General features: G+C 35.2%; 1 protein-coding gene across 2 annotated transcripts in view; it reads left to right on the forward strand.

The window, feature by feature from the left end:
- Positions 1 to 16,591, forward strand: part of CAPN1 (calpain 1) — a 156,802-nt gene extending 140,211 nt beyond the window's left edge. For both annotated transcript variants that reach the window (XM_053720121.1, XM_053720122.1), the window contains 8 exons: positions 5,911 to 5,976; positions 6,565 to 6,622; positions 7,739 to 7,803; positions 11,040 to 11,108; positions 13,449 to 13,527; positions 13,728 to 13,844; positions 15,410 to 15,468; positions 16,090 to 16,591. In XM_053720121.1, the coding sequence (XP_053576096.1) occupies positions 5,911 to 5,976; positions 6,565 to 6,622; positions 7,739 to 7,803; positions 11,040 to 11,108; positions 13,449 to 13,527; positions 13,728 to 13,844; positions 15,410 to 15,468; positions 16,090 to 16,116 (540 nt within the window). In that variant the 3' untranslated portion in view covers positions 16,117 to 16,591. The remainder of the gene's footprint in view (positions 1 to 5,910; positions 5,977 to 6,564; positions 6,623 to 7,738; positions 7,804 to 11,039; positions 11,109 to 13,448; positions 13,528 to 13,727; positions 13,845 to 15,409; positions 15,469 to 16,089) is intronic.
- Positions 16,592 to 16,942: the final 351 nt, after the last annotated feature.

The following is a 16,942-nucleotide window of genomic DNA, read 5'->3' on the forward strand; positions in this document are numbered from 1 at the left end:
CCGCTATAGAGTATTCATGTATTCTTATTAGAAAAAAATATAATAAAATAAATAAACAACTAAATAAATAATTTTAGTAAAAAACTGGAATAGTTCTCTTTTTTCCTTTGTTGAAAAGATATTTTTTATATTTATATTGGTACTATACTGTGTGTGGTTTCAATATGTTTAAAAGCCACTTTAGATTAAGTAAATAATTATAGTTAAAACTGGAATAGAATCGGTTGGCTTAGTTCTCTTTTTTTCCTTTGTTGAAAAAATATTTTTACATTTTTATATTTCTATTGGTTCTTTCCAATGTATTTCCAAGTTATTACTGTACATTAAAAAGACTGTACATATCTATATATGACCTGCATCATATGAAAAATAAAACTTAAAATTTGTTTGTTAAGATAGAAAAATTATCAGATTTATTTATATACTTTAAAAACGTTTTTTTCTTTGGTAATAAAGGACTAAATAATATATACATATATATAGAGCTGGACATTCTAAGTGTTATAGAACAAACCAATGTGTAATAGATTGGTGAAACAGTCTCAATCTAGAGATTGTAGGTATTTATGATTTCTTGTAGTATTGTGTTATGATCTATGTGAAAAAACTTCTCAGTTCAATTTCTAAATTCAGACCTTGTGGGTGAAGAGTGTCTAAATTGTAAATCCATTTGCTTTCTAGCTGCAATAATCTTTTTTGATTATCTCCCCCTCTCTTTTGTTTTTGTAATTTGGCTATGCCCATATAGTTAAAAAATTTTAGATTACCATTATTACAGGCTTTAAAATGCTTAGGGACGGGTAGGTCCTTATTTCTATCCTCATCCATATTTTCGATGGATAAAATATGCTCTCGTATTCTTTCACGTAGGGGGCGTTCTGATTCGCCTACGTATTGCATTCCACATTTACACTGAATCATGTAGACAATATTTTTATCTGTGCATCTTATACATTCTTGGATTTTAAATTCCCTTTTATTAATATGTGATGTGACTGTTTTACTTTTCTTGGAGTGTCTGCAAGATTTGCATATAAAACATGGGAAAAAACCTTTTAGGTCCTGTCCTGTTAAATCTTTGTCTATTTTTTTATGCTGTTTAATTTGGGTTGGGGCAAGTATGTTTTTTAAATTATTAGCTTTTCTGTATATGAACCTCGGTTTTTTAGTGATAAAGGGGCCAATAATTTTATCTTGATGTAGTATGTGCCAATGTTTCTTTAGTATTTTTTCTGTTATTTTATAGTTTGCATTGAAATCACTTATGAATGGGATATTTAGTTTATTATGTTCTTGGTGGGTGTTGTCACTAAATTTTTTATTATTTTTGTTTAATATGGTATTTCTTTCCATTTTTCCTACTCCTTGTCTAATATTCTCTACAAATTCTTCCCTATAGCCTCTTTCTATAAACTTCTACCGGTTTAAAGTAGGTTCTTGTATTGATAGTATTGTTTTCAATATAGATTTCTAAATCTAGGAAGTTCAAATTTGTGTTGCTTATTTCTTTGGTGAAGCGTATATTATAATTGTTATTATTCATTTCGTTAAAAATTATTTCAAAATTCTCAGGGGTCCCTCTCCAAATAATTATTACATCGTCTATATATCTTTTATATAGGACTAGGTTTGCACCCAGCTCGCGAGTGTCAAGGAATTGTTTTTCCCAAATTCCCATAAAAAGATTTGCATAGCTGGGTGCAAACCTAGTCCCCATTGCAGTTCCACAAATTTGAGTGTAAAAAAAGTCTTCAAATAGAAAATAGTTGTGGCTAATAAGTTGTGACGTCACATCATTGTACACGATCATTGATCATACCCAAGGAATAGAGGCAGTTAAACAATTTCTTAATGATGATAATAATATGAAACAAGAACAGAAGGATTTTATTCTGGAGAGTATTGATTTTATTTTAAAACACAACTATTTTCTATTTGAAGACTTTTTTTACACTCAAATTTGTGGAACTGCAATGGGGACTAGGTTTGCACCCAGCTATGCAAATCTTTTTATGGGAATTTGGGAAAAACAATTCCTTGACACTCGCGAGCTGGGTGCAAACCTAGTCCTATATAAAAGATATATAGACGATGTAATAATTATTTGGAGAGGGACCCCTGAGAATTTTGAAATAATTTTTAACGAAATGAATAATAACAATTATAATATACGCTTCACCAAAGAAATAAGCAACACAAATTTGAACTTCCTAGATTTAGAAATCTATATTGAAAACAATACTATCAATACAAGAACCTACTTTAAACCGGTAGATAGTAACAATTTTATCCATTCAAGTAGCTGCCATCATCAAGCCTGGAAGAACAATATACCAAAAGGACAAATGCTGAGGGTAATGAAAAATTGTAACAAACCTGAGGATTATGATAACCAATCAAAAGCACTTAAGGCAAAGTTTATAGAAAGAGGCTATAGGGAAGAATTTGTAGAGAATATTAGACAAGGAGTAGGAAAAATGGAAAGAAATACCATATTAAACAAAAATAATAAAAAATTTAGTGACAACACCCACCAAGAACATAATAAACTAAATATCCCATTCATAAGTGATTTCAATGCAAACTATAAAATAACAGAAAAAATACTAAAGAAACATTGGCACATACTACATCAAGATAAAATTATTGGCCCCTTTATCACTAAAAAACCGAGGTTCATATACAGAAAAGCTAATAATTTAAAAAACATACTTGCCCCAACCCAAATTAAACAGCATAAAAAAATAGACAAAGATTTAACAGGACAGGACCTAAAAGGTTTTTTCCCATGTTTTATATGCAAATCTTGCAGACACTCCAAGAAAAGTAAAACAGTCACATCACATATTAATAAAAGGGAATTTAAAATCCAAGAATGTATAAGATGCACAGATAAAAATATTGTCTACATGATTCAGTGTAAATGTGGAATGCAATACGTAGGCGAATCAGAACGCCCCCTACGTGAAAGAATACGAGAGCATATTTTATCCATCGAAAATATGGATGAGGATAGAAATAAGGACCTACCCGTCCCTAAGCATTTTAAAGCCTGTAATAATGGTAATCTAAAATTTTTTAACTATATGGGCATAGCCAAATTACAAAAACAAAAGAGAGGGGGAGATAATCAAAAAAGATTATTGCAGCTAGAAAGCAAATGGATTTACAATTTAGACACTCTTCACCCACAAGGTCTGAATTTAGAAATTGAACTGAGAAGTTTTTTCACATAGATCATAACACAATACTACAAGAAATCATAAATACCTACAATCTCTAGATTGAGACTGTTTCACCAATCTATTACACATTGGTTTGTTCTATAACACTTAGAATGTCCAGCTCTATATATATGTATATATTATTTAGTCCTTTATTACCAAAGAAAAAAACGTTTTTAAAGTATATAAATAAATCTGATAATTTTTCTATCTTAACAAACAAATTTTAAGTTTTATTTTTCATATGATGCAGGTCATATATAGATATGTACAGTCTTTTTAATGTACAGTAATAACTTGGAAATACATTGGAAAGAACCAATAGAAATATAAAAATGTAAAAATATTTTTTCAACAAAGGAAAAAAAGAGAACTAAGCCAACCGATTCTATTCCAGTTTTAACTATAATTATTTACTTAATCTAAAGTGGCTTTTAAACATATTGAAACCACACACAGTATAGTACCAATATAAATATAAAAAATATCTTTTCAACAAAGGAAAAAAGAGAACTATTCCAGTTTTTTACTAAAATTATTTATTTAGTTGTTTATTTATTTTATTATATTTTTTTCTAATAAGAATACATGAATACTCTATAGCGGCTTTTAAGCATATTGAAAACCACACACAGAAATGATATTGGCTTTGACAATGCTTCAATAAAACAATTAAACAATTTACTCAATCAGGAACAAAGGTATAAAAGATAGGATTTTAAGCAGGTCTGACAGAAGCTTGAGAAAGGCTCTTTGGAGCTGAAACGCGTTGCTTTGGATACAGACTGCTTACTGATCACCTTGGATACAGACTGCTTACACTGCACTGGAGAAACCTTGCTCTTTACCTATCTGTCAATCTCGCATTTGGTGGGCGTGTCAAGACCGGACACGGAAGTGACAGAGGCAACTTTCACAGGAGACATACACGCTGCAACAAGCGCTCCTAGAAACTTTGAAAGGACAAAGAAAGTTTCTCATCTATACCTCATTTGGACACGCAAGAACCTTCTTATATGACTTGGAACTGCAAATAAGGTACCTTATTCAAAGTCTGTTGATTAATAATATCGCAAAAGACAAACTAAGTGTTCAATAACTATTGTGATATAATTACTGTGACATACAGAAAACGGCTCAAACACCTAGCCTAAATCTTTTGGTCATATCACAAAAAGGCTTATTTCAAAAAGGCTGAAAATAAACACCTATTGTTGAACCAGGTGTCAATAGTTGTCTTCAACAACGATCTCTAAACAACTGTATTTCTACCAATTATACCTTATTTTCTACCTTTGGTGCATTTTATGAGCGAAAAGCCAAATCTTTTACAAAAAGTATTTTTAAATACCTGCCAAGGTATAAACTGGACTTGCTAATTTTACACACATATATCATATACTAATTGTAGCTACACCTCAATACAATTGGTTGGTACCAACTTTCTCACATAACCACTTTAAGATTAAGCAATTTCGACTGACTGTTTTATATTGATTCTAATAAAAGAATATTATTTTTAACCAATAATCTTTGTATATTTTTTTATTATTATTTTTTATTTTTATTTTTGAATTAGAACTTAATAATTTTAAGATATTATTCTATGAAAATTCTTTAAAAACTAAAAAACGTTTTTTTCTATACATTTATTTATATAAACATAGACATAGAAATACAAATACTACTAAGACCATTGTCATTTGGTAGATATTAAGCCAGTGTTTGCACACAGGCGCACACATATAAGACAATCATAACTCACACTCAATTTTAACAACTTTAGCTGCAAATGTTTTAACACGCATATATAGCAATCATTCTATTTGTCATTCATTTTTCACTAATGTGTCCCTTACAAAGGGCCATAAAACCCCAAATTGTACTTTCATGATTCAGATAAAATATGCAGTTTTAAACAACTTTCCAATTTACTTCTTTTATCAAATTTCTTTGTTTTTTGTTATCCTTTGTTGAAAAGCAGGCATGTACATTCAGGAGTGTGCACATGTCTGCCCCACTATGGGCTAGATTTATCAAAGCTGAGGCAGACAGGGGTGCGTATACGCGCCCCTGTACATCTCAGCTGGCCTGTGGCGGGGTGAAATTACACACAAGTAATCACCATTGCACACAAGCGCAATTTTGCGCTCGCGTGCAATCCCGCCCCCTGCCCGCGCACAGCCAATCACACGCGGGCAGGAGCTGTCAATCTCCTCGGTTGGACTCGAATGCAAAGATTGAATTTCGCCACCTTAGAGGTGGCGAAGAGGTTAGGGAAGCGGCGGTCTGATGACTGTTGCTTGTTAAATTACGGCGAGCAAGTTCTTGTGAGAACTTGCAGCTGTAGGGCTTTGATAAATCGATCCCTTAATGGCAGCAGTTTTGCAACAATGATATACATTAGCAAGACGTGCACGCTACCTATCTAGATATTTCTTCAACAAAGAATAACAAGGGTGTGTTGTACATTTGATAATAAAAGTAAATTGGAATCTTTTTTAAAATTGTATTCTCTAACTAAATCATGAAAGAATACATTTGGGTTTCACGTCCCTTTAATATGCACATATTACATAATATTAAAAAAAAACTCTGTAAAATGTATGTTTGTGTTCTGTTTTGTACACTTTATTTTATCTATGTGCACTTTTTTTTAGGTATATTTTATGTTTTTCTTTTGTAGGAAGTTTTATCTGAAAGTCAACTAGATGAAGGCTTTAAAAAGCTTTTCGCACAGCTTGCTGGTGCAGTAAGTATCGTGCAGTTAATGTAAGAGACACTGGCTGTTGGCAGTATGAGTGTGTGTTGTACGGAACATTTTGTGTATGCTTCTGGTTTGGGAGCTCTGTTTTGCTATCCCTTATCAATGTAACTGTCTGGCCACACCCCCACCCATATTGTAAACACCTTTGCCCTGACTCCACCCCTGAGGTACCATGACTCTACACACGACTCCCTTACTCAGCCCCCAGTCTCCTTCTCTGGCTACTATCAGGGAAATATTGGTGCTAGGAGTATTGATTATCTCCTGTGCTGCAGAAGTATGTTTTCGTGATGCATTATGTGTTAGTGATGGTGGCATTGCCTCAGCACATTCTATATAGAAGTGTATAAACTCATTCTTCTGCACTGTATAGTGAGCGGCTGGCACTAGTGTGTTCAGTACTTCAGGTTTTGTGGATAAAACTGAGACTACTGCTAGTTGGACTGTAGTTCTGCAGGGGGGGCTGGCACTACTTCTGTTTAATTGTACAAGGGGTATACATTTATATTATGCTGTGAATCAAGTTAATGAGAAGTTAGCTCTTACAAAATCTGTTTTAACTCTTTTATCCAGGATATGGAAGTAAGCGCTCAGGAACTACAAACCATATTAAATAAAATCATAGGCAAACGTAAGTATGTTTTTAAGTGTTTGTTTTTTTGTATGTTTTTCTAAAGGTGCGTTTATATTTGTGGCTAAATTTGCTGTACTAAAACAGTTGATAAAATCTTTAAAGGAACAGTAAAGTCAAAATGAAACGTTCATGGTTTAGGTAGAGCATTAAATTTTAAGTAAATTTCCAATTCACTTCTGTTATCAAATTTGCTTCGTCCTGTAAGTATCCTTTTGTTGAAGAGTAAATCTAGGTGGGCTCATATCATTTGCACTGCATGGCAAAAGTGTTTGCATTATTGTATGTAGCAATGTTATACATTGTTGCAAACACTGCAACCATAGAATGCCAAAGACACATGCACGCTCCTGAATTCCTTGTAGCCAACCTACATTTACTCTTCAACAAAGGATAACAAGAGAATGAAGCACATTTGATTTACATTGGTAAGTTGTTTTTAATTGCCGGTTCTATCTGGACCATTAAAGTTAAATTTGGACTTTACTGTACATTTAACCAATTCTTACTTTTGAGTAAAATAAATAAATAATAAAAAGTATGTACTCCCCAGAGGGGCCAGAAATTAAATTCTGTAACCTGCAAATCAGAAAGGGATTCTTCTAAAAACAAAATTTAAAAAAATATTTTCAAGGGACATGCAACTTTTTTTTTCTTTAGACAGATCAATCAATATTAAGCAACTTTCCAATTTACTTCTATTATGAAATTTGCTATCCTTTGTTGTAAAGCATACTTAGGTAGGCTCAAGAGCAGTAATGCATTACTAGGATCTAGCGGCTAATTGGTGGCTGCACTTGTATATCTCTTGTCCGTGCCTCACCTGATGTGCTCAGCTAGCTCCCAGTACAGCATTGCTACTCTTTCAACAAAGGATACCAGCAAAAAAAGCAAATCTGCTAAAAGAAGTAAATTGCAAAGTTGTTTAAAATTGTATGTTCTATCTGAATCATGAAAGAAAACGTTTCGGTATTGTGTTTCTTTAACTGAAGTGAAACATTTGTATATTTTGGATTATTCATTTTCTTCGAGAAGTAGATGCTCATATATGTGTACTATGGTTTTTGTTATCCGTTCCCTGCAATTTAATTTATTTTCCCTGTATTCTCAATGCAGATAAAGACTTGCGCACTAAGGGCTTTAGTATGGAGTCGTGCCGCAGTATGGTGAACCTGATGGATGTATCCTTTAAGAATTTATACTGAGGTTCTGTCTGCAATATCACCTGCTCTAGCGGTTTGCAGATTACTTACACATATCTCCCGGTACTGTCCTTAAAGGGACATGAACCCCACATTTTTTTCCTTCATGATTCAGAGAGGGCATTTGACTTTAAACAGCTTTCTAATTTACTTCTAATTTCTTTAGTTCTCTTGATATCATGTGTTGAAAAGGATACCTAGGTAGGCTCAGGAGCTATTGATTGGTGGCTGCACATATTTTCCTCATGTTATTGGCTCACCCAATGCATTCAGCTAGCTCCCATTAGTGCATTGCTGCTTCTTCAAAAAAGGATACCAACAGAATAAAGCAAATTAGGAAATAGACGTAAATTGGAAAGTTGTTTAAAATTTTATTCTTTATCAGAATCCTGAAGAAATCAAATTTGGATTTTATGTCAATTTAATTTTCTGTTTTGAGGATAAATCAATATCAAATTAAATTGTGAATAGAGATTATACCATATTTCATACCTTCAAACCCCTGCATCCATCCATGCATGCTACTTTATACTGTAACTCATACCTCCAAACCCCTGCATCCACACATGATACTTTATACTGTATTTCATACCTACAAACCCCTGCATTCATGCATGCTAGCTTATACTGTAACTCATACCTCCAAACCCCTGCATCCACACAGGATACTTTATACTGTATTTCATACCTCCAAACCCCTGCATCCACACATGCTAGCTTATACCGTATTTCATACCTCAAAACCCCTGCATCCACTCATGCTAGCTTATACCATATTTCATACCTTCAAATCCCTGCATCTACACATGCTAGCTTATACTGTATTTCATACCTCAAACCCCTGCATCCACTCATGCTAGCTTATACCGTATTTCATACCTTCAAACCCCTGCATCCATGCATGCTAGCTTATACCATATTTCATACCTCCAAACCCTTGAATCCACCCATGCTAGCTTATACTGTATTTCATACCTCAAAACCCCTGAATCCACGCATGCTAGCTTATACTGTATTTCATACCTTCAAACCCCTGCATCCACGCATGCTAGCTTATACCGTATTTCATACCTTCAAACCCGTGTCCACGCATGCTTGCTTATACTGTATTTCATACCTCAAAACCCCTGAATCCACGCATGCTAGCTTACACTGTATTTCATACCTTTAAACTCCTGCATCCACGCATGCTAGCTTATACCATATTTCATACCTTCAAACTTCTGCATTCACGCATGCTAGCTTATACTGTAACTCATACCTCCAAACCCCTGCATCCACACAGGATACTTTATACTGTATTTCATACCTTCAAACCCCTGCATCTACACATGCTAGCTTATACTGTATTTCATACCTCAAACCCCTGCATCCACTCATGCTAGCTTATACCGTATTTCATACCACCAAACCCCTTCCTCAACGCATGCTAGTTTATACCGTATTTCATACCTCCAAACCCCTAAATCCATGCATGCTAGCTTATACTGTATCTCATGCCTCCAAACCCCTGAATCCAAGCATGCTAGCTTACATTGTTTTCATACCTCAAACCCCTGCAATCCACTCATGCTAGCTTATACCGAATTTCATACCTCCAAACCCCTTCCTCAATGCATGCTAGCTTATACTGTATTTCATACCTCCAAACCCCTGAATCCACGCATGCTAGCTTACACTGTAATTTATACCTCCAAACCCCTGAATCCACGCATGCAAGCTTATACTGTAATCCATACCTCCTAACCCCTGCATCAAAGCATGCTAGCTTATAACGTATTTTATACCTCCAAACCCCTGCATCCACGCATGGGCACCCTGATTTTTCTTAACATTTGGAGCATACTCTATGTGCAGTTCTCTTAAATTTGGCATAAGTAGACCTCCGTGACAAATTTTACAAAAAAGTAGATCACAACTCACTAAAGTCTGAGCATCTCTGCTCTAGGGTATGTGATCAAGGTGCCCACAAGTGGTTTTCGATTCTTACTCTTGGGAAGACCCAAGATTAATGTACGCACAAAAAAGAAAAGAAAGAGTGACATTAACATAAGCTAGCGAAAATGCTTTATGTATCTGCAACATCCTTTTTAATAATGGGTCCTCCAAGCTATACTCAAGGTACAAAAAATTGAATAGGGAGAATCATGGGAATTTTAGCTTGGGATTATACAGCTCTGCATTTGAAGCATTTAGCAGAAGAAAGATGGGTAAATATATGTGTACAAAAAGAGAGAACAAGGTTGGGTGCTTCTCTCTTTTTATACATGCAAATTATGACCCTGAAGGAAGTCTCCCTAAGGGTGATGCAGCAAACCAGATGTGGACCCGTTGCTCAGTGTGCCTTACTCAGGTCAGATATTCATTATATCTCAACTAGAGCACAGGTGAAATAATCAGCTGATGGGTGAGCTAATTGTTTCACCTGTGCTCTAGTTAATATATAATGAATATCTGATCTGAGTAAGGGTCCTGAAGACTGGGTTTGGTAAACACTGGCCTAGAGGGATATGGCTGCACCTCACTGACGAGGCCCACACTAGGCCAAAACGTATGTCTGGGGTTTTGCTCTTTCTCTCGTACAGAGAGGAATTGCCTGGTATTTTGGGGTTGTACTCTACTGTTAAGTCAGGATCAGACTGATATGCTTCAGGAAAGTTCTTCTCTGTGAAAGGCACATATTGAGCAAAAAGAGGCTGCTTCTTGGGTGGTAACTAGCCATAGAACAAGCTATTATGCTATTGTTTGTTCACAGGTTGAGCGCTTCTCTCTTTTTATTTATGCAATTTATGACCCGGAGGGAAGTCTCCCTAAGTGTGATGCGGTAATCCAGACGTGGAGGCGTTGCTGAGTGTGCCTAGAGGGATATGGCTGCACCTCACTGACGAGGCCCACACTAGGCCGAAACGTACGTCTGGGGTTTTGCTGTTTCTCTCGTTCAGAGAGTGATTGCCTGGTATTTCGGGGCTGGACTGTACTGTGAAGTCAGGATCAGACTGATATGCTTCAGGAAAGTTCTTCTCTGTGAAAGGCACATATTGAGCAAACAGAGACGGCTCCTAGGGCGGTAGCTAGCCATAGAACAAGCTATTATTCTATTGCTCGTTCCCAGGTTGAGCACTTCTCTCTTTTGCACATAATAAGTAACCTGAAACCCCACAAATTTCTATGAAAATAAGACTTGACAAATACTTTTCTTAACGTTATTTTTACAGAAAGATGGGAATGGAAAACTGGGAATGGTAGAGTTTAATGTGCTGTGGAATAAAATAAAGCATTACCTGGTAAGAGCTGATTTTATGAAAGATGGAAATCTGTCCCCGCAATACAGGATGATTATGAAACATGTTTTCTGAGATTCTTTCTTCTCATTTAAAGGGATAAAGATAGAAATGAACTGTGAAAGGGACATTAAAGGGATAGGAAAGTCAAAATTAAACTCACATGATTCAGATAGATCATGTCATTTTAAGACACTTTTAAATTCACTTCTATTTTCAAATATGCTTCATTCTTTTGGTATCCCTTGTTGAAAAAGAATACACACATACCCTACACTAGTGGGAGCTAGCTGCTGATTGGTGCCTGCACACATTTGTCTCTTGTGTTTGGCTAACTAGATGTGTTCAGCTAGTGCAGTGCTGTTCCTTCAGCAATGGATAACAACAGAATGAAGCAAATTTGATAATAGAAGTAATTTAGAAAGTTGTTTAAAATTGTATGTTCTATCCAAATCATGAAATGATTTTTTTTGGCGTTCTGTCCCTTTAACTTCATAATTTAACCACCATAAAATGTTTATGGATAATAAAACGGCATACCAATATACATTATTTTTTTCCTGCTTTTGCTGTAATATACCTCTACAAATGGTACTTGCTACAGAGGCTGAAAGGTCTCCATTGTGCTTAAAGGGACAGTCAACTCAAAATTAAACTTTCATGATTCAGAAAGGACATGCAGTTTAAAAAAAATCCAATTTACTTTTATCATCATATTTGCTTAGTTCTCTTGGTATTTTTTGTTGAAAGCTAAACCTAGATAGGCTCATATGCTAATTTCTAAACCCTTGAAGGCCGCCTCTTATCTCCGTGCATTTTGACCATTTTTCACAGCTAGACAGTGCTAGTTCATGTGTGCCATATAGCTAATATTGTGCAATATTGTGAGCACATGCTCATTAACATTTGTCTCTAATAGGCCACAGCATATAAGACCATGAATATGGATGCTACCAGGCTAACTAAATGACAGTGTTTAAAATATATATCTCTTGTCTTTGGCTCACCAGATGTGTTCAGTTAGCTCAGACATCTTCAAACTTGGCCCTCCAGAGGTTTTGGAACTACATTTCCCATGATGCTCAGCCAGTATATCAGGTGGCTGTGCATCATGGGAAATGTAGCTCCAAAACCTCTGGAGGGCCAAGTTTGAAGATGTCTGAGCTAGCTCTAAGTAGTGTTTTGTTGTCAGTCAAAAAAAGATAATAGAAATGAAGTGGAACGTTGTTTAAAATTGTGTTTCCCTTTAAGGCACAAACTAAATATATGTGCTTATTTTCTTTATAGCTTACTGAACCTTTTTTTAACAAAGGATACCAAAAGAACTAAGCAAAATTTGAATATAGAAGTAAATTGGAGGGTTAAAATGGTATGTTCTACTTAATCCATTTTACGGTACATTCCGGTCAAAGTTTAAATGCACAGAGATGAATTACATCTTTAAATTGAAACATATTTGCAATATAAATGTATTATCATAAATGCTTCTAGTGAAAGTTCTCACTGTTTTAGTTAACTGTTTTAACATTTATTCTCTGCACGTGCATGTAAAGCATAGCTAGATACTCTCAGTGCACCAGCATTTTATATACTGCAGCTGCCCAGAGCACCAGTGGGGCTTGTATCATGTCAGCAATGAACACGGAGTTATTACCAGATGGTACAAGCACCGCAGACATGTCCCTTTAAAGGGACATAAACCTACATTTTTTTCTTTCATGATTCAGACAGAGAATACAATTTTTAAAACGGTTTCCAATTTACTTCTGTTATCAAATTTGCTTCATTCTCATGTTATTCTTTGTTGAAGAGACACCTAGGTTGGTAGTGTGCTAATGACAGAAAATAGTGCTGCCATCTAGTGCTCCTGCTAATGTATGAAATTGTTACAAAACTGCTGTCATATAGTGCTGCAGACCCATGCACACTCCTGAGCTTACATCTCTGCTTTTCAACAAAGGATAGCAAGACAATTAAGAAAGCTTGGTAATAGAAGTAAATTGTAATGCTGTTTAAAATTGTATTCTCTATCTAAATCATGAAAGAAAAATTTGGGGTTTCATTCTGACTCTAATGTCCCTTTGATTTATGGGGAATTTACATTTTGAGTATAATGTTTCTGTAAAGTTAGCCCTGCATGTCCGTTACTGAGCTGAAAACGGATGGTGATTAGCAGCTACATACATACGCTGATTATGATTCGCTAACTGGCTCAACTCTGAATTGGAAGTGCATTGCTGCTCCAGAGCTAACTTTTACTATGTGTTTAGCACCTTTCACAGGGGTAATTTTTCTTCTAGTTTATTTGAGTATTTCATGTGTGCTTATTTTCATGTTTTGCAGACTGTTTTCAGGAAGTTTGACATTGATAAATCAGGAAGTATGAATGCCTATGAAATGCGCATGGCTGTGGAGTCTGCAGGTAAGTGAGAGAAATAGATGGATGTATAGATGATATATAGATGATATATAGATGATAATGATATCTAATTTAGCCCATTATATACTAGGGCCTTTTATTTTAATAATTAGCCTTCATTTTTCCAAAAAAAAAATTTGTGTAAATTTTTTCCCCCCCCCCCCCCCTCTTTTACCATATTTTTTGTGTATTTCTTCCTACAGGGTTCAAGTTGAGCAATCCTCTGCATCAGCTGATCATCACCAGATATGCAGAACCTGATTTAGCTGTGGATTTTGACAGTTTTGCGTGCTGTCTGATCAGACTGGAGACTATGTTTAGTGAGTGGCTGTTAACTTTTAAAATGTTTTTGTTTATTTGACAGATTTCCCTTGAGCATTTTCTAAAGAAGTTTATATAGATCTATAGTGTTGTTAATATAGGTATAAATGTTTTGTAAGCAAAGATTATAAAGGAATAGCACTGCAGAACCTGTTGGCTCTCTACAAATACCTGATAATAATAATGACTAAAAACAATCTAAGACATGTATAGTATGATGACCACTGATAGTACATGACAATTATATATAACCACAATAAAGGATGAATATAGTTTCATAAGAAACAATACCAATCAATATGACTATTTTAGTCCCTGTGGATAGTGGAAGTGTATTAAGTCTGTGCATCTAGTTGGGTTCTAATTGTAACAATTTCTTCTTATGATATCCATTTCACGATATCTGTCTCTTAAGTGAGGGTACATGGTTTACTAAGTAAGTCACCTTCTTGCATAAAGTCTCTTGCTACTGGTTTATCACTTTTACCTGTAGTGGTTGCTGATTGGATTGCTAATTTAAGATTAGCCATGCAAGTGTGTTTGTCATCTGTAGTTTTACCTACGTAAAATGTACCACAAGTACAACTTAGCAAATGCACTACATATTTCATAGTGCAAGTTAAGTAATGTCTTATGTGGAACTTTTTATTTTTATGTGAATGACACACGTAGGTTCTGGTAGAATGGTGTTGCAACTGGTAGAGTTGGGACTTTGATATGACCCATTCTTTGTTGGTTTTAATTAGTTGTGTTTTTTTAAACAATGCTCGGGTCTATGATCATCAATCCATCTCTTAAGGAGCGCGTTTCCTTCTAAGGTCAAGTGAGCATTTTTTTTTAAATTGACACACCACTTTTTGCAAAATTCAGGCAGATTTTTTTTACAGAAAGGGGTGGGGTTTCTGCTTTATATTGTTTATACACCATGTTTTTCACTTTATCTGAGGAAGAATAGATATCCCGAAATGTCACTTGCATAATAAATATGACTAAAACTTCAAGACACTTTATGAAATAAAATCATCTGTACACATTTCCTAGGTAGTTTATAGATTAGAGTTTGTTTTCGGAAACGTGTGAAACTACTAATTGACACCTTTTGCCGTTTTCATTCAGTATTGATCAAGGCTGCCTTTTAGGTTTCAGATACCAGTTCATTAATAAAATTGTATCATCTGTGTTTCTATTATCTTTTGAATTAGTTTGAGTTTCAAAGGTTTCGATTGGTTAATAGATAACAGGTGTGACACTTTATTATATTAGACATAAATGCTAGGTATTCTATTTTCTATTAAAATCCATAGGTAACGTATATAAGGTCAGAATGAAATAAGCTCATTTCATACTTTGCCAAAAAATGCTAGGCATTCTATACAATACCATAGTTTCCCACGTTGCCTGTAACATATATACCTATTATATATAATTCCACTATCATAGGACATTTTTCTTTTTCACTAGCAACACCTTTGTATAATTGGTTGTTATGGCTATTGTGTCACTTTCATAGGTTCTACCATGTGTTCTCTATTAATTCTGACCTTAAGGTTTGTTTTTTTAACAGGATTTTTCCAGGGCTTGGACACAGACAAAGATGGTGTTATCACATTTAACCTATTCACAGTAAGTCGCTTGATTAATGTTTTACCCTTTCAATTTTCTTCTTTTTTTTCAGCTACATTCTTCTTTCATTTATATTTCTTAACTTCTATGCAATGGACTCTGTTCTATTAAATTACTGAAACAGACACCAAATTGGGTTATAAACAGAGCAGTGTGCTTTATTAAATAAATAGTCAATAAGTAAACATAACTCAACCAATTTAACTGTTAACTGTTGCATAAAACCCCAAAGTTGCTTGCCCAATCTTAAATGTGCTGTCTCTTAAACGGGAGAAAGGACACACCCCCTATTTATAAACTTTGTTACTGCAAACCATAACTGTAGATACCCAAAATTTCTAGTGCGAATGAAAGCACAGAAGAAAGCGCCCCTACTTGTTATGACATTACAAAACCAGCCAACAAAGGGGAGGGATGGAGGATGGGAACTTCTCCTAGCATGTTCAGGTCCCCATGCTTTCTAGGTCTCAACTTTCCTATCCATTATTGGCCCTCCAGTAGGCTTATATGAAATTTAAACACTTACTTTGATTCTCTCATTCAGGATTTTCTTTTCTGCCCTTCTGCCTCACTGTCCTGGTTATGCTACTCTTCTCTAATACTTGTGCTTCTGTTTTGCAGTGGCTACAGTTGACAATGTTTGCATAATGCAGCACCCCTTCTTCATTAGCTGGATCCCAATATGCTCCTGTAATCATTTGCAAGTGCCTTCTGCTCTCTGCTGCTGTGCCAAGAAAATACAACACAGGAATGACTCTCTGCACGCCCTCTAGCAGTCTGGTGCTCTATCTATTTGTCTATCTTTCTTAATCATCTTTTTTTTCCCCACCTCTAAGCCTCTCTCTTTCTGTATTATTCTTCTGCTATCTTACCTTAGACAATCATGTCTCAAACTGTATGATAGAGATAAACTTCTCTCTTGTTTCACTATAGCCACATCAATTTCTAAACCAGCCCTGCCTCCTCCATAAATGGGGGGAATAAAAAAAAAATGTGCCTGTTCAGGTCATGCCTGTGATCTGATGCCTGTAGTTATACTATATTCTTTATATCTTGTTTTGTACTGGGTTTTAAAATATCAAAAATAAAATATATTATTCTGAACCAATATTAAAAGTCAAAATCAAGTTGTATCACTGTATATAGACGGTTAAAGACTCCTAATCCTAAGGCTCGATAAACCCAGGTGCAAGGGGGTTATTATCTATTTATTCCTATACAAATACCACTCTCTGGCTTCTAAATATTATGTCTGGTTCCTAAATTTTAAACAGATTTAACCTATTCATTAACCCATGACTTGACCAACCCAGGCGCCAGGGAGCCACTGCCTGGTTTAGAGTCCAAGACCCCCATGGGTAACCACCACCAGCCATACCTAAAATTTTAGCCTAGTACATCTGCATTCTTTCAGGGCCCTGTAGCTGTGAAATACAAATTCAACTTTGGCCAATCCTTCTCTCTAATACTTCCT

This window comes from Bombina bombina, chromosome 7 (genome assembly GCF_027579735.1).
Source record: "Bombina bombina isolate aBomBom1 chromosome 7, aBomBom1.pri, whole genome shotgun sequence".
NCBI classification, from domain to species: Eukaryota; Metazoa; Chordata; class Amphibia; order Anura; family Bombinatoridae; genus Bombina; species Bombina bombina.